Source organism: Heliangelus exortis, chromosome Z (assembly GCF_036169615.1).
Source record: "Heliangelus exortis chromosome Z, bHelExo1.hap1, whole genome shotgun sequence".
NCBI lineage: Eukaryota > Metazoa > Chordata > Aves > Apodiformes > Trochilidae > Heliangelus > Heliangelus exortis.
In genome coordinates, this window is record NC_092454.1 from 12,986,241 (window position 1) to 13,010,903 (window position 24,663).

A 24,663-nucleotide genomic window follows, 5' to 3' on the forward strand; every position below is an offset into this window, starting at 1 on the left:
CAAAAAAAAAGGGAGTCCTTTCTGTACAGGAGTTATTTTCAGGACAACAAAACTAGTATATAGGATGGCCTGTGACTTCATTAATCCCTATGGTGTCTTACATTATTTAGTATTATCAAGTTTTTGACCAAAGCAGCAAATACAAGAGAAAAAGGCTGAAATACTGCAAAATGTCTCATCTGTTGGGTCTCATTTTGAACTGAACTCTTCACAGTTTCAGAGGTTTGCCCTAAAAGACCACTTGCAGAAACAAGCCCTATAGAATTAGAAGTCAATTTTCCAAGTGAAGGTGGTCTGTCATATTGCAGTGCATAGATAATGAAAGACATATGTCCCAGTATCCAGAATAGTAACATATATACAATGAATATTTGACAGGAACATGAAAGAATGATATTTAAAAGGAAGAACATTCTTTCAAAATTGTGTGTATTTGTATAAGCTGTATATGTTTTCCATAGGCTTTAATATTTATACTTTTTTTCACCTGTAAGAATGGTCATACAAAGTTAAGTTTGGGTTGTTTAGGCTAGTGCAGTGGAGGCGGAGGCTGAGGGGAGACCTTATTATTCTCCAGAACTACCTGAAAATAGGTTGTAAAGAGGTGTGAATCAGTCTGTTCAATGAAGTTGCCAGTGATAGGACATGAGGTAATGGGCTCAAGTTGCACCACTGGAGCAGGAGGTTTGATTGTGTGTTGGGAAGAATTTCTTCACAGAAAGGGTTGAAAAAGGCTGCCCAGGGCAGTGTTAGAGTCACCATCCCTGGAGGTATTTAAAAGTCACACAGAAATAGTGCTTAGAGATACGGCTTAATTAAGTTCTTGTCAGTGTTAGGTTATGGACTCTTGGAGGTCTCTTCCAATCAAAGTGATTCTGTGAGTCTGCGATTAGGAAAGAAGCATGCAAAATTTGGCTGGAGGGCTCAAAATAGGGTCCTACTTGGGAGTCCCTCCCAGACTAATTTTATATGGCTTGTCTAGGAGAAAAACTCACCAGAGTCACAACATTGAAATCTGCCTGTATAAAAGTTTCAGTCCTAAATTATAATGCAAATATGGCAAAGTAATCTACATGAGCAGTCAAGAAATACAAGCAGCCAGCAGCTTAAAATTGTAGTTCAACAAATCAGTCCAAAAGGCATCCACAAAGTTCACTACATTTTCTCAAGTAATAAACAATAATAACAATCTGTAAAAATAGCCTATGTAACTTAGACCATTGACACTGAATTTAGACCAGTTCAAATGTCATAACACAAGCTGTAGGTTCATTCTGAACACAGATTTTGGCATATACTTCAAGAATACCAATGACTTTGAAACTTGAGAAGAGATGAAAATTATTGACCACTCATTTGACATCTTCTAAGATAGAGCAAATCTTATAATAATAAAAATAGCTGTAATTGTTTACTGAATATGCTTACTTTTTTGTGGACTGACATGAAAAGATTCTATATACATGGATGTTACTTCTTCTTTGGATGCTTCATCACATGGTTTGGGATGCTTTCCAGGACTCTAGAAAAAAATATGTAATAAGAATTAATTTTTTAATAATACCGCTGTGCTACTCCACATCAAACCAAACACTGAATTATTTAATGCCTTCTAGGCTGCAGATTAGCAATTGTAATATCATAAGAGTAAAACTGACACAGGTGATAAAATTTCAGCCTCTAGTGGAAGGAATTTTATAATCAGGAAATCAGTACATCATTCTTCAACCAAAAAGAATAGCTCCTTTGTATAGATCCTGGACTAGGACTTAAATCCAATGTAAGACTTAGATGTTTAAATACCAGCTAATTTCCAGTTTAAGCACTTAAACTCCAGAGTAATAATTTAAGTTCCCAGATATCACAAACTAACCTCAGAGGAATTAAAAACTTCCACGACCTTCAGTTTTTGCAGAGAAAGTTTCTTAGGCATATCTAAATAAATGCTTTTGGCTCCTGACAATGCTTGGTTGCTCAGCTCCTACTTAGAACTAAATCCTGGTCAGAGGTAACAACCCAGACCTATGGCTGCCAAGCTTTTTCACTGGCAGATATGCATAGTTTTCATTCTACTTCTACAAGAAATTGTATGTCAATTTAATTTCAAATGTTTCACTCCTCAGCTTGGGAGAATCCTACCCCTACAGGAAATATTTTCTCCTCAACAGTCATCAGAATCATATTTACTTATATCTTTAAAAGAACAGTAGGAGAGTTAAAGGCATCAGTCCCTGAAAAAAAATTACACTCATAAATACATTAACCTTGATAAAATGTCTGCCACCATTTACAGATCTTACCAAAACTCTCTCAACCATGTTCTCTCCAAACACAAAATCGGAATTGCTGCTGTTCTGTACAAGTCTGTCTTTAAACAAATGACTTCTGTGAAAACAAAATAACATAAGAATGTGATTTAGAACTATTTAGAACTTTGTAGAATATAAGTAAGCTCATGCATTTACTTTACCACAACTTACATTAAAGACAAACAAAAAATGACCACTTAAGTAATCAGACAAATTCTTTAGGAGAATCTGAGAAGGTTCTCCACTGTAGATAGTGGTTTAAGTTTTGAAGACCTCGGCCTAGATGTACTAGTGCTTTACCCTTGAAGCAAAATCAGTTGGCAACTTTGGGTAAGAAGAATGTAGGTTACAGACATAATAAAACCTTGACAAAGAGTAAAGTAGCACATATTTTACTTTTTAGGAAGATTACATTAAACAATTAGAGGAGGCTCTGCTTCTCATAAACAAAGTAGTCGTAGCTTATCAGCTCGCAACAGGTACATATGATCAGCTCATAATGACCGATTATAAAGTAGCACAAACTGTGCCCGTACTTGTGGACAAGATAACGACAAGAGTAAAAATAGAGATGTTTCAGGAATAAAGTGCTGATGCTCAAAAGGCCCCCTGAGTGTCATTCATTGTCACGGCACTCCACATAGCATTTCACGAAACCAATAGTGTATCATACTGTATTTGTAGAAGATTATTGAGGATATTCCTTAAAAGCAAGAAATAAGAAACAAAATAACATTCCTCTTCCTCCTCCTCAGGAAATAGTTTTACTCCAGAAAACTTCAATGAGTCACATTCATGACAATGTTTCCTTCTATTCCACTGTAAGTAATAAATACCCTTCCATAGTGCTTCATCTTAATGTACACCCTTGTGCCTTACAGGCACTCCTTGGTCATCCACCACATCTTGGAAAAGGCAGAGGGTCAGTGTATTCTAATGTACACACTTTCCATGCTCAAAAATACTGAAGAAATGTAATAGGATGTAGGCAGGTGGCTTATGATGAGGTATAACTAAAACAGGAAAAGAAGGTATTTCTAGTTTTCAATTACCTGTTCCATTGATACACTTCAAATAAGAAATGAAGGAAAATAAATATTTGCAATCCTTTGGTACTACCAATTACAGTTTGGGGGCAAAGATTTGGTAGAAAATTTCATACAGTATAAAAATCACTTTATGTCTAGGATCTGAACTGTGACTCATTTTGGCAGTAGCTACATCAAAACATCACTTGTCCTTCTGTCCCCTTTCCTTCTTGTCTCAGGTTTTTCAGATAAGAAATATTAATTTAATTTTTAATTGCTATGCTGATCTTAACTTCTCTTAGTTAGCCTTTTGACCTCTTAGAAGGTTATAAGAGAAGGTGGTGAACATGTTTTTAAATAGTGACACAGTCATAACTAGTAAAATATACATTACTTGTGGATTATATTCAAGTATATTTTAACGACAGTACAGTTGTCTTTTGATCTGTTAAATAGTTACACAGCCACTTTAAATTAACAGAATCTATTTTAAATAAAAGTCACTAGAAATGTTGTAAATTTCTTTGCACTGAATTTGTCCCTACTGCTGCTTTTTGTTGGTTTTGTTTTGTTTTTATAACATCTTACAGGTTGTTCATGCTTGCTGTAGAGATTAATCACTGCATCCCTTCCTGGCGAAGGCAACTTAGTCCAAGTTCTTGTCTCCTGTTCCTGAAGAATGACTTGGCAGGAAAATGATCTGACGTTCTGTCACAAAAGACATACTTGAGCACCCCTTCCCTGCTCTTCCAGATCATTTGTCAGCCATGGGAGGTCTTAATGGCACTTAAGTCATGCAGACCATGTTCCATTTAATAAGCTGTGTTTTTTGCAAGAACTTTGATGATTGCCTTAGTTTCTGTGTTCACAACTACAGTGTGCCTGAAAACATTTCACACAGGATGCAAGCATTCCCAAGTACAAGTTATGTCCATTTTACATTTAAGGAAAAAAATATTCCTTAACATGCTCACACTTGATGTGTTGCTATGACTAAGAGTAAATAAAAAAGATAAATCAGAATATCCATTTTTTTCCAGCCTTGAAGTCTTTCTTAAGTGTTTTGGGCCATGAACACTGTATCTGAAGCATGTTCCAGCCTGAATTCCATCCTGATATTTCATCTGCTACTTCTAGGCTGCACCAGCAGCAACTTAATAAGAATAGCATTCCAGGAGAGGCAAATCCCAGAAACCAGAGCCTTGTCTCAAAGAAACAATGTGGGAAATGACTTTTTGACTATTTTCAGAAATTTAAGGAAAAAGTAATTTGTACAACATCCTTCTTTTCCCAGACAGTTAAGTGAAAGCCCCTGCCTGAAAGCCTTAAACAAACTGCAATACCCTTCTGTTGCTGTAAGAGAAGAACAAAGTGTGCCAGGGATGACATTGCCAAGGAGATGCAAAACAAAGGGACTGAATTCAGTGAATAACCACTAAAAATGAAAAATGTGTTTAAGACTCTGAAAAGAGACTATGGAAAGGTGGTAGATCCAAGTCTCAGAATGCCCAGCAGGGTTTGAGTAGCTGCCAGTTCCAATGCTCGCTTTGAACCCTTGCAGTTTTCCAAACAGATCCTTGTACAAATCTGAATAATACATGGCCAGTAGCTTGCATTTTCCCGGTATTATACTTCTGCCACTTATAGCTCAATCTCCTTTCCAAGCTTCTAATCAGACTCAAGAAACCATAGATTTCTCCTTTCCTGTTCCTTATTACAGACAGTTCAGGAAATGGAACTGTGGATGGTTTCCTGGAACATGGACAGCTGCAGCAACTGCAGAACTGTAACAAACCATTTTCAAACCTCTCTCATAAAAACCGTGTCACATACAGAAGATGTGGAAGAAGAGAGAAAGTAAGATGGACATTTGAAGGCAGCAGGAATCCCTGCCTGCTGCTGAGTGTCTCTGCATTTTGTTTTATGTAGATAAATGTTAATAGTTATACCCTGACAGATGATTGTTTAAAAAATTACAATTTTTTTTACTTATCAGTTAGCAGGTCTGGCTGCAATGTTCACTGTTGTTTAGCGCGTGTAACTGTGTGTTTGAGAACTTATGACAAAAAGATCCCGGTGAACTGTTTTAAAGCATCAGTCACTTAATATGGACCAAAAGAATGTCACTTACACTACTACTACATACACTTACACTCCCCTGCAACCTCATAAGAGCAGTAAACACCTAGTTGAATTGAAATTATATTTTGACTGGTCATATAAACCAACATTTATCACAATATTGATATACAGAAATAATGAGGCACAAGTACTGCAAGCAGATAAGTAACTCCTCTTTCAAGAAAGAAAATAAATACCACAAGCACTTTTAAGTCTTGTAACGTGCCAGCACTGAAACACTGCATGGTATTTCTCTATCCACCTATTTCATAAAGGAAAGTTACTCATCTGTGTTTTCCTAGACACTGTGCAGGTGACAGAATGTAAATGAATTTAGAAGCACTGACATTACCTGATTTTTCAAGTTGGTACCATCTTCCCTTTATCTGTTCCAGTATGTTCATTTACCATCATTCTAAATCTGCTAAAAATTCAGCCTGCTCTGTGTCTCCTTATTGTCCTCAGGGGCATTAATTGTGATAGGAACACATTAACTGTGATAAGGACAGGCTGACTCTTCCAAAACTACAGTGAGTTTCTACTCCAGAATGATGCTCTCCTTGTTGCTAAGAATTAACAATCTAAATTGTCTGTACATCCAAAAATCCCTTATCTCCTCAGAATACTGGCACTGTGCATCCCAAAGATAGTGTGCAGTATCCTGTATCTGTGGTCCACCCATCCCTGAAGAAGACTGAATTGACTCCTTTGCAGTTAACATGTTCTCTGCTCTCTTTGAGTGGGAGAGGGAAAGGAGACAACATCACAAATACGGTATCTGTGGCCCTAGCAATTTTGACATGTCATTCTCTCATCATAACTGATCTCAGGTGTATTCCTGACACTTAAAACTTCCAGGTGAATAAATCCTCACTGTGTATTAGCAAGCAGTATTAATACCCTCAAGATAACCCAGTGGCTAACCAAAGACCTAAGATTCTCATGAGCCACTCTTCATAGAGGTAACAGCCCACTTTTGCCTGACAAAAGGTGAAGGGGTGGGGCAATGTTCTCATCGAAGGAAGTCAGCTTTCTCATGCAGAAATTCTGAAGTCCATGCTGGACAACCCATGTCCGCACAATGATGCTGATCTATCACAGTCATCACAGCTAATCCATGCCACAAATTCTGACCTGTGTGTGGGAGTGGAGCATCAGTTGCAGCATTCACCTTGTCTTCCAAATCAGTCCTGTATGGTTTTCTACCTATTTCTAGTGTCAAATATGCTGACCCATACTGGAGCTTCCTGAGTTTCCCAGCATCTATGAATGAGACACAGCAGCTATGCAACCAGAAGAAAGTTCTCCACAGGGACCCAAGGATTACTGTAAATATGCAAAACTGGGACATATTTTGAACTGCCAAAGCTGCATGAGATGGCAAACTAAAATAGTTTCTGGCTTGAGAGTTGTTAATGAGAAACAAAATGTTCCATATGGAGCTCACGCCAGTATCCACAAATCCTGGCACCACAAAAAACTGCCAGTGAGGACTGTGTAAGTGTAGGTAGTACCATGAAACTAGTCGGACTAGTAGCACACCAGACATGTAGGAAGAAAAGGCATGCCATAAGCCAAGTGACAGAATGGTGTAGAAACATAATAAATAAATACTTACTGTGTTGTTTTAGAGCTAGAAAGATTCATGGTAGTAGATGACCTCACTGCTCTTTTGGAACTTACTGAATTCTCAGATGAGGAAAAAGAGTTGTCTTCAGATATCTAGGAATAATAAAAACAGGTAAATCAAGTAGACCAAGCTTGTTTTCTGCTATAAACAGATCTGCTAGAAGTCCGGAATCACTGCGGTACATAAGTATGTATGTGGGAGTTGGCAGAGCTTACTCTAGCTGTGTACTAAGCCCACACCCTTAATCAAAATCCTAAAATGTTACTTGCAAAATAAACAACATCTAAAAGATGCCAAGGCTGATTTGCTCACAGAACGCTGATATCTGGAAGTTGAGACAGCCTGCAGAAATGTTTTTTCAAACATCATCAGTAAGAGCTTAACAGTTCACACCAGACAGTGATCTGCCAGATCTGCCAGATATGGCAGTTTCTTGAAAATCATACACTGGAGTAATTAACTGCTTCAAGACAGTACTGTCTTGTCTTTGGTTGGTCGGTTGATTTTTTAGTCAGAGTTGTAAACATACTAGCCACCAAAATGACACTTCTTTTTACCTTAGTACGTGTTTCTTTCTTGGTTGCTAGAGGTACTACAGGATTTTCAGGACAGGTCAGAGCTTGTGGGGGTTGCAAAATGGCAGGTCTGATAACACTCCACAACTGATTTTGTGACAAGGATCCTTGCAAACACAAAGACAAAAAATTTAAACAGAAACTTTTTCTTTATTTGTATTTCACAGCTATGTCTCTTTAACTGAAAGTTTCAAAGCATATTTAAAAAACATTTATTATTAATTACTAAATACACTGAAAAATTGTAATCCCTTCTAGAATACACAACTTTGCAGTTACATCAACCCCTGTTATCCTATCAGACTAAAAAGCAGTGTATCGTATGCAAAAATACAGTTATTTGTAAAATGTATTTTTACTCATGTTTTAAAATATATATCTTTATATATACCTATATTTACTGATTTGTTAGAGCTGTCTTCTGGAATGTTGTATTTAATCCTCCAGCTGCATCTACCAAGAAGGTTCTTCCTTGCTTTCTCCAGGAGCAGAGTTACTCAGTTAGAAATGTGGAATTTCTCTATTCAAGGTTATATTTAGTTCAGTCATGAACAGTCAGAGCAGAGGCTCAGGACAGAGTTCACAGCATATTTACACTGTCAAACAACTTATGGATCTCATAAATCATTATTTATAACTTATCACTCAGCATAGAAAAAATGTCATTTTTATGTCTTCTGTGACTGTTCTGAACATTTTTGTGGAACTACAGTGAACAAATACTGCAATGACAGTTACCTTCTTTTGTACTTCTTATCAAGTCAGGTTTTCTTTGAAGAGCTGAGGTCATGAATATGTTATTGTTGTTTACTACAGAACAAGAAATTTAAACTTTAATAATGAGTATTCACTCATTTCAATTATTAATTAATGTTTCTGTAACCCCTCCCCATTTTGATGGTACTTGAGCAATATTCCAAACTATTCATCTAAACAAGATCTCTGAGGTAACTGTTACTGTCTTCATTTTACAGATGGGAAGACTTAACCACAGAAAGCACCACTGGTCTTTTGGCTATGTCAGAGACCGAAGTCTTTTTGATAGTAACATTAATTCATAAAATCCTTCTTCAAACCAGGTGCTTCTGGCTTGCAAAAGCTATTGAAATGGCAATACTATCTGGTCCAGTTTTAGGCATTTTTAACATCAGTAAATGAAACCCAAGAACATGGGAATAAATAAGGGTGCTGTGCCCTGCTCTGGCAAAAAGGCTTTCACAACTTACTATGTCTATGGCAGCGCACTACTGATGTTTTCACTGTTTTGATAAAGATACCAAACATCAGCCACAAAGTGATGGCAGCCACCTACCACATTCCTGTAAAATGACACAACTGACACTCTATACATAATCACTACTTTTTCACTGCAAGAAGAGTATGCTTTGTTGTGTTGTGTCCTCTTAGTATTGCTTAGAAACACTTTACGCCACTGTATGTCAAAGACCTGTCTCTCGTAAGAAACATAAACTAGGATTTAAGAGAACTTCATTGATCCCATTAGTCATGAGGGTAGAATACTCCCAGGGTCACTGGTTAGGTAGAAGATAGGCTCCTAGGATACAAAATTATATTCCTACAGGAACAATCACCATTAAATTGCATACAAACCAATTAATGTAATCACTGTAATTCCATTCAGTTTTATCAAGTAAATTTGTACTACACTGTATAAATGCATAGTTATGTTATTCAAAGTTATTCAAATTCCTCCAAAGCATTGCAGGATTCCCTAACAACAAATGCATAAAACTGTTTCTGTTGAACTGCCAGTCCTCCTCCTAAAACATTCCTTTCTCTTATCCAAATACCAGCCTAGTCCAACACATTCCAGCTATGCCCTGCAGAAAAGCATTCGTGTGCATCTCTTCATTTTAAAAGAACAATGCACGTATTTTTAAAATTTATTATTTAATTACCTGGCTGGGAGGGAGGGAAGGTAGGAAGGATGGTAAAAGAAGATGCTCTCCCTCTTTTCTGAATAAGAGCTGTATCTGGAAGAATGAGACAGAAATTATCATTCATTAGGAGGAAAAAACCCATTAATTTCCAGGTTAGTTAATTTCATATCATGCCTTCATTGGCATTAGAATAAATTCTTATCTGATATCAGCTTTCTGAAGTAGACTGTTAGATTATCAGCCTATACTGCTGATGCAGAGAGTTTTCTGGGGCCAAGTCACAGTTCTGTCTTGGAGACAGCCAGTTGGAGAGGTTCAAAACAGAACCAGACAATCAAGAGGGCAAATACACAAGCTTCCTCCTGCACCCAGCTTTGTATTTAGTTACAGATATATCCTAAAAATTATATCAAATCTATGGTTTTCTGTGTATTATCTCAGCATAATTTTCAAAGTAAAACAAGCTTATCTTAAATCCTCTTAGCCACATTCAAGAATATCAGGACTAGATAAACAAAATGTAGTGAACACATATTAATTTCTGAAATCAGAAATAACTTTGTGATCCCATCCATCTGTTAAATAAATGCTATAAAAACCAGATCAGAATGGTAGCCTCAGAGAATTGTGTGCATTTCTCATGGAAAAAATACACAGTCCTTAAAAAGCTTCCCAGGTCAGCTGTTAGCTGGATTGAAGGATTTCCAAGTGAACACTGTTCTCTTCTACAAACCAGAGAATCTCATTCCTTTCCAGCCCTCCTCCTCCCTTGACTTCATGAGTTATTGAAGGAAGTTATATGAAATATACAGATTTTTCACTACTTTATATAATATTAACTAAGTATGGAAAGCTAATATTTTTACTTAAAAAGTTATTTATTGGAAATTGCCAGAAAGCTTTTTAAGTTTTCATGACTTGCAGCATTTCTAAAGTGCAGAAAAGTTTCTCAGACAGAAAAATTGCTTTTCTTCTTTATCAGATGAGACTACAGAACTATAGCAATTAGAATATGACTGGAGATAAATCTCATACCTGTGATAGCCTGAGAGTCAGACTTCTGGAAAGTAAAAGATGATGATCTTGCTCGCTTTCTGGAACAACTAATCAGATCTAGAGAAAAGTAAATATAATGTTCTGCAGCGACAGACTGGCAGGAGAGTTCAGCACGAGTTGTGACAGGTAATTAAACCTGAACACAGCAAATTCTAAGAATTACAGCAACAGCTTTAAGGCATTACCTAAGAGGATATAAGATTTGGAAACACCAAGAATAAAGCCTCAGGGAGTCTTCATTGTTTCTATTAAGTTCAGGGAACATAAATCAGGCCCTTTGAATCAGCTCAGAGCCCACAGGGTCAGAAGGTTTAATAATAATAATACAAAAGGAACTCATACAGCTGATTATATATTTGGCCACTTTTCAGAGCTTTTGGACTTTGGTTTCCTAGTACATGAGAGGTAAGATGGAAGAATTCTTAAATAGGAGGGGGACATATATAATGTGACATAGTAGGCAGCTCTGCAACCCACATAGTCTTAGTCTACTTAAAGGGATTTGTCCCCGCTCATATAAAATAGGAGTCCCAACACTATTTTCACAGGCAATAGTCAGACCTGTGAATAACCCAGTGTATTATCATACTGCTTCAACGATGTGGTTATTACCATTTCCAGTGTTGTGAATTGGGTCTTCTGCAGGGCGCTGGGAAAAAAATACAGGAGTGGAAAGGTCAAGGAAAACATAACAGCCATTTCCTATGCCAGGATACAAACCCAGCATATATACTTTAAAAGCAGTCTTGTTTCTAGTTTCCACTTTTTCTCGTTTATTTTCAGACCTCTTATTACAAATTCTAACCTGAGCAAAAATCTTTCATTACTGTTTGCCTATAGAATGTCCATTTCCCAGCATGTTTAATCAATTATTTAAAAAAAAAAAAAAAAAAAAAAAAAAAAAAAAAAAAGAGAGAGAGAGAAAGGAAAAAAGAAAAAAAAAGCAGGTCTTTACCTTCAAAAGACAGTCCTTCTTCTGAAAAACAAATGTTGGCTGTGCAAGCACTGACCTCTCTGGAAGAAAGAACATTTTTATTAAAAGCTTTGTAATATCACATCTCAACCACAGTTTGCAAAGTGCTGTGCAATAACAAATAGGACTTTATCCTTGTGTAACAAAGGAAAAAGTAATTAGAGCTGCAGTGATATACAGCACAGTCCATAAATAAAAAACCCCAGTAGAGTCCACAAATCCCAGTGTGAGTTCTGACTAACTAGATTCCACAAAACATGTCCTCATAGGTTTTTTTACACTTCTTTAAGTTAAAAAAAAAAAAAAAAAAAAGTGCTTTAAACCTTTGCAGACAACATGTGTCACCCTTGAAGAATAAGGGTGAACTGCAGGCTTCGTTCTCAGAAAAGTGCAAGGATATGAAAGGCAAAATTATCCCAAAAGAAAAGCAAAGCAAATTGTTGCACTTGGCCTCCCAGCTACACTCATGCTTCCCATTCTTTAGGCTTCATGTAAGTGAATGCTTAGTTTCAGTTTTAATCATCAGTATGATATATGAACATATGAAGTTCCATAGAGCAAATTCTACTCATTGGCATACCTCTGCACTTCTTAGGTATGAGTGAGAATAACTTTGGATGCAGTTTTTGGGGGTTTGTCTTGTTTTTTTTTAAATGAAATATATTTCAGCATAGAGTTGCCTCACATCAAACTTCATGTTGATTTAGTGGTCACTGCTTCTACATCTTATAGGGCTTCTTTGTGCTGCTTACTTTGATGGGCCCTTCTCAGCCTGTGCACCTCTAAAGGACTGACTTTGCTTGCTGGTGTGAAAGCCGAAGTTGTTTTCATCATATAATACCAATTAATGACACATCTATTCTGCCAATAAAAGAATGGACACAAACAGATTTTTTTAGACCATCATATAGATGGTTCTCCTCATGCTAGACCGAGATGTCTTCAACTTGCAGTCAACAGAAACAACCGCATTCTGAGCATGACCATTTTTAGTTGCATATGTTAGGAGATAAACGAAGACCTGAATGAATGCGTATCTCTCCACTGCTGACAAGCACAGACAGAGTAGGGTCACTGTTGAGCTATATGACTGGCTGTTGGCCAGAGAAATCCCATGCTCTATATCTTCTCAACTGACATGTGACAGAATATTTATCTCCTACACACCATTTTTATAACACTGGCTTCCTCTGTTTTAGATTAGAATATTCCAATAAAAATGTCCATTTGAAAATATACAGATTGATAGTTTTATTTTGTCTGGAACACCTATCAGTGAACTGTAGGCTTGGAATCAGTTACTTACGGGTTTAATAAAGCAAATGCCAACTTACTGTGGAGGCTTTAAAATTACCAAATAAGTACATATTTAAAAGTCAAGAATAAAGTAAACATTAAAATAAAGCCGTGTGTATGTGTATGGAAACTGGGGCAGAAAGCATGAAATGAGTGCTCAAATCTAACGATATACAGACTAAGCAGAAATTTAATACAGTTTCACTGTTGTCGAAGTCAATTTTGTATTTTCTTAGGCAGTATGTGTGTGCAAAGGACTGAGTTCTGCAACCCTGACATGCTTTAAAATGAAGGCCTGGTTTGTTCTTAATAGAAAAAACAAACAAACAAACAAAACCAGCACATAAAACCCCCCACATTGTTGAACTCCAAAAAAGACAATCCTCAGGCACTGAAAACTGAACAAAATTTCCATAATCCTGCTGTAGCAAAGGGTTCATGGCATGGCATGAGATGTAGCAATTCCACTTCAATTCACTAGAGGGGAGTGGCACACACAAACAATAGTATTTCACTGAACTGTGATTTATTCAATATAACAGGCCTTTTTCCTGTCTCCTTAATAATAATACTAAAAATAAAACAAAAAAACCCAAAAAAACTTTTATTCTTCTTGAACGAAGGAAAAATGCATACTTTAAAGCATCACTACACGCCCTTTCTGCACTTCTCAAAACTAGGAAGCAGTATTTTTGAAGTTACATTCAAAACTTGGAATTAGTAAGGAGTAAATTCTTGTGAAAAAAGGAACACTCTTGAGTTAAGACAGAGTTAACTTCTGCTTGTGCTAAGAGGCTGTAGGGAATTCAAAGGAATTAGAAATGTTCACTACAATTTAAATAACAAAATTCCAGTAATAGTTTAAGACCCAGAAGTTCCTGGAGAAAAAAAGTTCTAACTGGTTGATTACCAACAGAAACAGTTGAAGTAAGATTATAATGGTACCTCTTTAAAGACAAATATGCTTTTGATATTGCAGTAAATATAAAAGATGTATCCCAGGAGCTGCTTTTTAGCCAATGTGAAAATTTTCTTGCCACCAGTAGATTTAGAGGTTGCTGATGCTGGCACAGTTATTTATCGCTTTTATGGTTTTATATGGTTTCTACCCAAATAATTAAAATCTTTCCTAAGTCTTGAAGAGTATTTCACAACTCACCAGTTACACCTTCACTCCTTAGTCAGGCCACTCATAAGAATTTTAAATATGTATTTGTGTTAACAACATATGTTATGCAGCAATTTTGAATTAAATTTGCAACTTCTCAGATATTCAAGCACAAAATATCTGCAGCTGACCCCTGAAAAAGAGGTCAGAAAAGGAAACTCGGGATTACTTGTATATTTTACACAAGGCTCACCACAATCGTGTCAACATGCTGATTTTAACGCTGGTGAGCACCTTTGTGTGCTCCTCCTCCTTGTTTTGCACTGAGGTTGCTGCTGCCAGGGGGGATGGCTGTGTGCTGGGAGAGGAGAAGCCCTTCTCCACTCTCCTCTCCTGGCAGCAGTGTGGGCACCTGGCCAGGTGATGCTGGGCTGGCCCAGGAAAGAGGCAGCAGCAGCCAAGGCTGGGGCACACAAACACAGCTGGAAGGGAATGGGGTGGCCTAGAACTTCCTCTCCTTCCCATCACCAACAGGACATGGACAAACACAGGGTGGCTTGAACCTGGTTAAGACTGGGCTGCTCCAGTCCTCAGCAGCTTGGTACTTGTGGATAAAAGAGGCTGTTAGAAAAGTTAGCAGAAATACTTGCCAAATGGGCTGCTCTGGCTTCAGGGACTGGAATAATCCACAAACCTCAGCCAAGTGTCCAGATGCAGAACCTGCCTGCCCACCCATAAATTATCATCACAGACTGGGCTCTCTTTTCCTTACTAAGGTTTCCCTGAAGCTGCTGAATTGGAAAGAACTTGCTCCAACTTTTGCTCCATTCAGAGTCCAAAATAATCCCTTGCTACATTCAAAGTGTCCATTTCCCTTGTTTAAGGTTGAAACTGCACAGCCCCTCCAACCTCCCTCCTATCCTGTGCAGAAGCTCTGACCTGAGCTCCCCAACACAGAAGGCACATGGGTCTCAGGCCTGGTGCCTTCTCTGCTCTCCTCATCCTGCATGGGCATCCCTAACTCCATCATTCTGCTTGACAACATGACTGGCACTGTACCTGCTGGCAATTGGCAAAGTATGGTCATTCATATGCTGAGATGAGACAGCAACTATAGAGTTCCATTTGAAAGAAAATGCTGCAGAAAGTTGCTTTGGGAAAAACAAGTGCTGTCTGCTAGCAGCCTAAGCCTAAGAAGCCCGAGACAGAACGACATGTGAGAAATAATGTAAAATTGCTTCCACCAGCTTTGCTTTTATCCCAAAAGCCAGCATAGTATGTGAAGTGTAGAGAACCTTCAGCTGTTGCTGTGACATTCCACTCTTCATGTTTATTACTGTTGCTTTTCCTAAACCTGTAGAAACTTCACAAAATTTACACATTAAGAAATAGTCAGGATGATGATTGTTTTGAAAAAATTAGTTATAATTATTACTCCAGCTTGCCCAGAGAAGATATAAATGTTCCTTAGCCTTAGAAGAACATGGTGGAGAGAATATAAGCCCAACTCTTTCTCCAGTCTTCAGGCAGTCATATGCCTGAAGTCATATGTCAAAATTAGCTGACAGTAGTGTGGCTCTATGCCTCCCAAAGTGAAGCAAAAAAACCTCAAATCTTTAAGAGGTTAACATATTAACATGACCTCAATAGAAGGTTTTTACTTCTGACTTTTAAGCAGTTCATTTTTACATTTCCAGATTCAAAAGAAAATAAATTCTGTTGCATCTTCATTGTTACTGAGCTTGCCAGAAGTCTGAAAACATTTAAATTCATATTAATACCAAATACTTTCATGGTTTTGTTATAAAGTTAGTAACCTATATCTATAACAGTAGAAGGTTTTATATCACTCAGGATAGCAGGCTCCAGTGAAAGCTGTGAGTGTCCATCAAATCTAAAAATAAAACTCATTTTATATATGCATTAAAATGTAAGAATGCAGGCATCAGCGTTTGACAACAATTACAGTTTCTTAGATGTGAATAATATTTTTCTCCTCCAGTCCTAGCAATGTACATGGTTATAGAAAGGATGTACATAAACTGATTTTCTCATTCAAATTTTTGTTCCTTTTAAACCGGGTTATTGGTTAGTGATACTCTTCGTCCTCTCTGGCTTGTTACAAAACTGAGTAGCCAAGTAATTAGGCTTTCTGTGGTGTCAGAGGTATGCAACATCACCTAGACTTTTTAATTCCTGCTCAGTGACTAGAGAATAACTTCTTCAGGGATTAGCCAATCCATGAAAAAGAAAGCAGTAACTACTTTTCGAGTAAATTAACCTAATACCTTATAAAATGTGAGATTAGACATGTTACATGGTGTTCTGCCTTGTATTATATTTTAAAATTAGGCTTAACTGAAAGCCATTTGAAAAACTGTACTTTAAATACTTCACCACAGAGCTGGGAAGAGTCGTTATTCCTTTTATTTGTAGGGTGAGTGTCATTGACCAGCTAGGTGGCAGGATTCTCATGTCTCTGTTGTTCAATGTTATTGTTTCATACAGAGAAATTCATTAAGATCTAATGCCAGTACACTGGATTTTGTCAGAGCTTTTACTGTTCCCACAGCCTACGTATTATTTGTGTAGCTCTTCACAAATAACTACAAATCTCACAGTAAGACATTTCAGATTGGCTTAGTCATAGAACACAAAAAAACCTCACCCACTAGCTCATAGCTGCCAAGAAAGATTTAATGCTGACAGCAAAAGCTGACTTGCAAAAAATAATATTTTTCTCATAATTCCTTAAATTAAACTAATAACTTGTACCTCCTTGTTTTTTGTAGCTCATAGGAAAACTTTAACTCCAAACCTGCAATTTTTACTTGACACAGGTAAAAAAAAAAATCTTCTTTACTAGATATCATTTTCTTAAATTGAATTAAATTCTATAAAATTGTATAATCTCTTTGTAATGTCACTTACAAACCCTTAGCCACATCCAGCTTTCCCTCACACCATCCTAGCAGGAGTTACACAACACACAGAAACTACTACATGAAAATTGATAATCAAATTTTATTTTTGTCCTATGAAAAGTTAAAGCTGTGACATAGTATTAGCATGTTTCTGCCATTCACTATGCTATAGCATGAACTTTACTAGCTTTCTATATTGTTACCATAATTTGCAAACAAAAAATCAGAAACACTTCTGCATTTTGATGCTAGAGCTTGGATTGCTTGTTCCCTAGTCATAGAACTTGAACCAAATAAAGTTAAGCAATAACACCAAATTCTTGCACATAGTACTGCTGCTTTGTTTGTTTCACATGCAACTGGGAACATATAATTGGGGAAGATGTTGAAAAGAAAAGTAGATTTACTATGACTGTAGCTGCAACATTCCCAGAGGTAGTTTTGCGTTACTAAAGCACTAAGAAAAAAACAAAAAACAAGGGAGAACTATGCCTCTATCATTATTACTAAAACCCACTAAAACAAAATGTCCTGCCTGGTGTTTTGTGGCCATGTACATGAAGAAAAATAAAGCATCACTGGACTAGCATATAAGTGGAAGACATAGCTCCAAAAATTAGTACAGTTCCACTAAAAAACCTCAAACAAAAAAACCCACAAACCCCAAACAAAAAACCCCAAAACAAGCAAACAAAAATCCCCCAAAATTATTTTGACTATGCTAGCTGTCGATCATGTCTGTTAACATGTTGTGGCAAGGAGCATCAGAATTCATCTATGTACTAAGGCAACCAATTTTTTGCAATATGCTGCAAAATCACAGAAAACTACCCGTTCTTCAGATAATAAAACTGTAATAGCAGGCAGAAGAGAAATACATATAGTGAAATCATACAGTAGGTTGAATTACAAAATACTCATACTCAAGCTCAGCCATTTTTAAATATAGTTCCTGGTCTTTGATACAAAAGACATCTGTCAGTATTTCCAGAGATTAACAGTTTTCATCTAAAAAAAAAAAAAGCGAAAAAATAACACAAACCTTCTAGCTAAGAAATGGATTTGCCAAACCCACAGCAGAACTATGGTGATTTATAATTACTTAGTGAACTTGTAACATAAAATAGAGCCAGTTCACAAACAAACAAGAGTGCAACAAGGCTGCCAGCCAACGTTTCAGGTCCCTCAGTGACCTCTCTATGTAAGCTAGGCTTTGCTCTGCAAAACTTAAATAAGGAAGGTGACACAAGGCAAAGTGGGGATGTCCAAGAACAAGTACTTTTAGGCACCCAGATTAATAAAATGGACCAATTCCAAGGCAACCAGAAAAGCTTTTTAAAAATTTCACATTACAGATCCTGGAAGTGCTGAGCAGCTGAGAATTCTGGTGGAATTCACACACACAGCTGACTGATCAGCACCTTTGAAAAATAAGGACACTTCCTTAAAACTAAATATGGACCTGGAAGCCTAATCTTTGATTCTTGTTTATAACCCTTCACACTTCTGAGTTCTGCTTATAAAGCATATTCAGTACTTGCTATCTACAACAACTCCTTTAAGAATTAAGATCTGACAAGATGGTTGAAATTTCCATGCAATATTTTTTTTTCTCTAAGGCATTGTGAGACTAAGATTGGTTAATTAATTTGCATCTAAAGCCATTATACAGACATGGTGAAGTTTCTTGTTAATTGGTAACCACTAAAAACAAAATGGGAAAATAAAACAGGGTCAAATAAAGTAAAATAAAATTCTAATCTGGTCAACTCTCCAATGCTAATCGAAATAGTTTTACATATGTAGAGGTGCCAGAGATGCATGTTGCTATACAGGTAAGAAATTTTCAGGAGTCTTAGTTGTAATTCCAGACATGTAAGCTAATTGGCTTTTTTTCTTTTAGAATACTCTTCTATTCAAGAGTGTCAGTGAATCAATAAATTTGCAACAAGTTCTCATGAATTCTGATTTTCAAAAAATGTTCAGTAGAAATTGTTTTAGATAGCTGGTCCATAACCATGCTGAAGTATTGTATGAAGAGAAATAGCTTCAGCATTCTCAAAAAAAAATACTTCAAGTATATTGACAAATGAATTTTAGAAAAAGCTCTTAATTTTCTAAAAACAATGCTGTTGAGAACTTTATTTCTAGAGAGACCTTAAGCAACAGACATTTGGCCACTTGGCTGTGTTTGCTACAGATGTGACTGCAAGTCAGCCCACGAAGACATTTTTAAACAGCACTCCACGCTGTTCTAAGGCTCGGTGTTAAATACAAAGTGTATGTTGCTTAGTAGATCACATCCTAGATACATGGTTTGGGGAACAGAGAAAAGTACATCACCAGCGAACTGAGCTTCTGTTTCACCTAATTCAGAAAGAGGGAAGGAAAAGTTAATCCAACTGACTATTGCAAAATAAAACGGAAGAATTTGTCAGACGACAGCTTTTTCTGTACCATTAAGACTCCAATTCTGAACCTTCCTTCTCATACAAATAGTTCATAACACACATAAATAATTTCCCTGTTATCACTGAGGTCATGAGAGCAAGGACTCTTAATTCAGGCTCAGCTGCACAGACTCAGGTCCTAACTTCTTCAGGTGTATTCTACCCACTTGAAACTCCCTTCTCAATGCTACAGATTCTAAATACATTTTTCTTTTTCTGTAAGGAAAGGGTTCTTTCACCCAAAAAATGCCATTTACTAAAAGTAGCTGCCAGTGTGGGTTTATAGCATGCCATATGACAAAAAAAAAAAAAAAAAAAAAAAAATTAAAAAATTAGCATACTTCTCTTTATCAATGGAAGCTCAGCTAAGAGTGGCCAAACATGTTTAGAAATACAGCATATGTCACACCCATTCATCCCCGTAGAGGACAGGGCTTATCTTTATGTGGGCAAGACATAAATAGGCATCCCTGTCCAACTGTATTTTAACACGGTTTCTAAGAGAAATGAAACCCGGCTGGCTTTATTTCAAACACTGGAGTGAACATAATATCACTGCAGTGTAATTCTAGCAGTGATGCAGTGACAGAAGCAACTGTGTCACTAGACCAGCAGAACTGTGCCAAAGAATGTAAATAAAAATCGCTTTGTAAACACAGAAACTTCCAACATGCAAGCACTTAGCATTTTTTATCTGCCATAAAAACCTATAAAACACTCTATGCAATGGCAATAAAATTCATAGGCATATAAAGCTTTACCATCTTCAGGGCATTGTACAAATATTAAATTTCACAAATCCCTGGAAAGTAGCAAGGAAATAACACTTGGGGGAGGTTGTGCAGAAATTAAACCATACAGGTAATAAAGCCACGACACATCAATATTCAACCATACTCAAACTTAAGGCATGTCAGTAGATTGGACTGTGTCTCAACAATAAACACAAACTGAAAGGCTCATTGAATTAGCTCAAGCCATCTAAACTGTATCTATCATAGCATTAGTTTTAAAGCTCAAAAGTGCACGTGTGCTATTGCTGGTTTGGGTTCACACATCAGCCTGCAAGTAAAAGATGGCAGTTACCCTCACCTGAAAAATCTCCTTAGTATTAGTACTTGTTAGTTTACACATCCTATTGAAAATTGTTAGTAGTTCACAAAAATCACTTTCAGTCCTTGGTCCTCCTCACTACCTAGAAAATCAGTTTTGCTCTCTACCTCTGTAGCCAGGCAACTCTCTGAGGAGCTAGACCAGAGCAGTTTTTCCCTTGGTGCCCAGGTGCACAGGGCAAGGCAGGAACAGGCAGGAAAGCAAGAGCTGTTCCCACCCGCTGCCAGGCCCAACATTTTGGAAAACTGAAGAAGGTTTAAGTGACAGGGGAGTCACCACTTGTAGAAACACACTGACACCACTTTGGGGTGATCTACAAGTAAATCCCAAAATGTACATGACCTGGTAATGCCTTCCACTAAAATATGAATCGGAGATAGCTGGCAGATTACCACTAAAAACTTGCATTAATGTAATTACAGCTGGCTAAGCTCTTGTTTTGAATCAACCACAACACAGCTGAGCACATTCTTCGCATATATCCCAATCCCCAGAAACCTCTGTGGAGTGGAAACACAGGAGACGGGCAAAAGATACTAGCCAAAAAACCCCGAAAACCTACCTGTACAACTCTCCTCCGTGGGACTTAGGGTGCTGCTAGAGGCACAGGGGCAGGGCCTGCGGGCTTCCTGTTCTTGCAGCCCAGCAGCTTGGTGCAGAGCCCAGCGGTCACCGGCCCAGTTTCTTCTTCTGGGGAGGCCTGGCTCAGCCACCTCGCCATGCCTGGGTCTGACAGAAAAGTCGTAGCCTGCACGGGAGCGCTGTATACCTGTATATAAAACATTCTCTTTGCAAGCAGGAATTGTCTGGTTCCTCATTGTGAGGTCCTCAGAAGTATCTTTATATATATATACATATATATATATATATAAAGTGTGGTTCTATATATGTATATTTAATATATATGAGCTGTAATTGGGTCTAGAACTTTAAGCTCATCAGCGGCTCCCAAGGCCACCTCCCCCTACGCAGAGGACCAGACAGTCCGACAAGGCCCCGCAGCCCTGGCTGCCCCACCGCCCCGTAATGCCCGACGGGCCGGGGCACTCGGGTTGCCGCCCTCCGGCAGCGCTTCACCGGGCCGAGCGGCAGCCGCTGCGGCAGCCCGTGGGCGAGTGCGGATGCGCCGGTGTGGGATGACAGCTCCGGCCGAGCCCTTAGCTGGGGCCGGCCGTGGGGAGGGGATATGTAAAGCCCTCGCATTAACATAGGAGGGCGGGCGGGGAAGCGTCCGGCCTGGCTGTGGGCAGGGAGAAGGCGGGGAAGGGTGTGCTCGGTCACCGCTGGGCGCAGCGGTCTGTGGTGGGCGGGGAGGGTCGAGGCCGCCACACAGCGGGGTGTGAGGAGCCGGGTTAGTGGTGCCCGCCGGCGGCTGAGGCAGCGGGGCAGCGCTGGGATCCCGCGGGGGCAGCCGTGGCGGCCAAGGGGAACCATTGCTAGGGCTGTTTCGGTTCCTGTCGCTGGGACCCTCCGCCCCAGCGCTGCAATAGATGCTGTGCCGCCGCTCCGGCTGCCGCTTATGATTCCAGCAGCTGCCCGGCGGCACCGAGGGGACGGATGCTGCAGGGTTGTGAGGGCTGGGAGCCGTGGTCCACCACCGCTTCCACGCCGGGAAAGGGCGATAGAAGGCCGGCAACTGGCTATTGACGGATTTTCGCGGCGTGGTCTGAGGCAGTCGGGGTGTGGGGGACTGCGGGCGCGGGGCCGGGGCCTGCGGGGGCTTCTGTGGGAGGCTCCCGGTTCCCCCTGGCGGGCTGGGCCGCAGCACCGGGGCTCGAGCCGCTGTTCGGTCGGTCGCGACACAGTGTTGTAAAAAGGCACCCAGTAAAGCCAAGCCCCTGAAAAACGCCGATGCTGCTGCCCTAATCGGCGACTTCATCATGAATTTTCCCTCGTGTAATTTCCCCTCGAACGGAGTTTTCGATGTCTCTTAGCAGCTCGCTGCTTTGATACCGTGCTCGCTGTGCTCGCTCTTGATTTCTATCACCCTTTATTCTCAAAAAGATGAAAAATTGAGCAAAGAAGTCAAGCACCATGGTTATGTCCATGCTGAAATGAACCATATGCAATGTCATAAGAAAAAGATTTTACAGTGTGCTCCTTCCAGGTGCACCATACAAATTTATAAAGCCCAGTCTTTGTCTATCACCTAATAGTATTACCAGTCCAAGTTCTTCCGTTCGAGTTGGAGCTGTCTCAGGTTACTGCGTTGCAGGCCTGCTGTTCAACTGCCTCTGATCCTACTCATTCAGGTTAAAGAGGCAGGAATTTGTGAGTTCATCAGCACTGTCTCTAGTCTTAGTTCAAACGCACAGCCAGTGTCAGATGCTTCACAGAAAAAGATGCAAAGAGTCAAAGAGGAGGCAGATGTTGAGTAACATTAGAACCACGGTGTGCGTTGGCATGAATCCTGAAACATTTAGGTTGGAAAAAACCTTCAATATCATTAAGTCCAGCCATTAATCCCTTAGTGACAAGTCCACTACTAAACCTTGGACCAAATTACTACATCACATCTTTTAAATACCCCTAGGGATGTTGACTCAAATACCTCCCTGGGCAGCCTCTTTCAGTGCCTGACAACCCTCAAGCGGTTTTTCCTAATATTCAATCTAAACCTGCCCTGGCACAACTGGAGGCCATTTCCTCCTGGTCTATTACTTTGACTTGGGAGAAGAGACCAACCCTCACCTGACTACAATCTCCTTTCAGGTAATTGTAGAGAGTGATGTAGTGTCCCTCAGGCTCCTTTTCTCAGGGCTAAACAACCCTGCTTCCGTGAGCTGTTCCTCATAAGACTTGTGCTCCAAATCCTTCAGCAGCTTTTTTATCCCTCTCTCCCCTCCACAGGCACCCCCTTGTCATTGGGGAGGAGCTTGCGTGTCCTTGTGAGGTGGTGGCATATGCCTCCAGTATGGTCTCCCATGCCAGACAGGTCGCAACTCTAGGGTCAGACAAAGTGTGTCCATGGGCCATCAGACAACCATCCTATGAGAAGGACAACTCTAACTCCAAACCTGGGTAGATGAAGCTTGTTTAGCCACCCATCTAAGAGAAGGATACTCTAACTAAACCTCCATTCTGAGGACTTCACTGTCACTGTCCAAGCTTGCTGGGCCCTGGCAGATGAACCTCAGGAACTGCACACTGCGCCTCACCTAAAAAAGCCACAGCTCAGGCCCGAAGGGTGTACCCACACCTGTACAGCCCTGAAGGGTGTACCCACACCTCTTCAGCCCTGAAGGGTGTACCCACACCTGTTCAGCACCTGCATTGACAGGCAGGGGTCGAAATGTCAGGGGAAAAGTGCACTGGAAGCCACAGACCCAATCCTGCAGGCAGGTGGCTCAGGACTTCAGTCGCTCGAGACTTATGGTCAACAGGCATCTTCTGATACGGTTAAACAAAGACAAAGACACAAAGGCATACACCTGCCTTTAAAGGTGTGTTCAGATTGACAGTCGCATGTTGGAGTATCAGAACCATGTTTAACACAGTGGATAGTGGGTGTCCTGAGCGTTGTTCTGCTCTAATTGCTCATGAACTGTCATGACTTAACATCAACATTGCTGCTTGCAGTGAAGTTTGTCTTCATGAGCAAGGCAGTCTTAAAGAACATGGTTCCAGCTACACACTCTGTTGGTCAGGCAAACCCAAAACCAAAAGACTCCTCTCAGGAGTTGGCTTCATGATTAAAAACTCCATCACCTCCAAACTTGAAAATTTGCTGATGAGTCATTCCGATCGCATTACTTCCTTATGCCTCCCACTACACAACAAGCAACATGTTCTTCTCTTCAGTATTTATGCCCCAACCCTCCAAGCTGACCATGCATAAAATGTCAAATTCTACACCGACCTGTGCCACCTCACCCAAAAGGTTCCTGCAGGTGATAAGATCATAATCCTTGGTGACTTCAATGCCAGAGTAGGAAAGAACTATGAAGCCTGGAAAGGAGCACTAGGCAAGCATGGTGTCGGAAACTATAATGACAATGGACTTCTCCTGCTAGAGTTTTCTTCCAGCAGAAAGACAGCCTGAACATGACCTGGTTTCATCTTCAATCCAAGCACTGGCACCTCACTGACGATGTCTTAGTGTGCCAGAGAAATGTTGGCGATTTCCGTCATACCCAAGCAATGCCCAGTGCAGAATGTCACTGCCCACTGCAGAAAGAC

General features: G+C 39.5%; 1 protein-coding gene across 4 annotated transcripts in view; it reads right to left on the reverse strand.

Annotated features, from left to right (window-relative positions):
• RANBP3L (RAN binding protein 3 like) overlaps positions 1–21,604 on the reverse strand; it is a 31,530-nt gene extending 9,926 nt beyond the window's left edge. For 2 of the 4 annotated variants that reach the window (XM_071732159.1, XM_071732160.1), the window contains exons 1-10: positions 21,047–21,604; positions 11,576–11,634; positions 11,233–11,269; positions 10,600–10,677; positions 9,583–9,657; positions 8,402–8,473; positions 7,646–7,770; positions 7,077–7,180; positions 2,301–2,385; positions 1,429–1,522 (exon numbers count right to left, since the gene is read on the reverse strand). In XM_071732159.1, coding sequence (XP_071588260.1) covers positions 1,429–1,522; positions 2,301–2,385; positions 7,077–7,180; positions 7,646–7,770; positions 8,402–8,473; positions 9,583–9,657; positions 10,600–10,677; positions 11,233–11,269; positions 11,576–11,634; positions 21,047–21,302 — 985 coding nt within the window. In that variant the 5' untranslated portion in view covers positions 21,303–21,604. The remainder of the gene's footprint in view (positions 1–1,428; positions 1,523–2,300; positions 2,386–7,076; positions 7,181–7,645; positions 7,771–8,401; positions 8,474–9,582; positions 9,658–10,599; positions 10,678–11,232; positions 11,270–11,575; positions 11,635–21,046) is intronic. The other 2 variants (XM_071732158.1, XM_071732161.1) reach the window with 2 other exon arrangements.
• Positions 21,605–24,663: the final 3,059 nt, after the last annotated feature.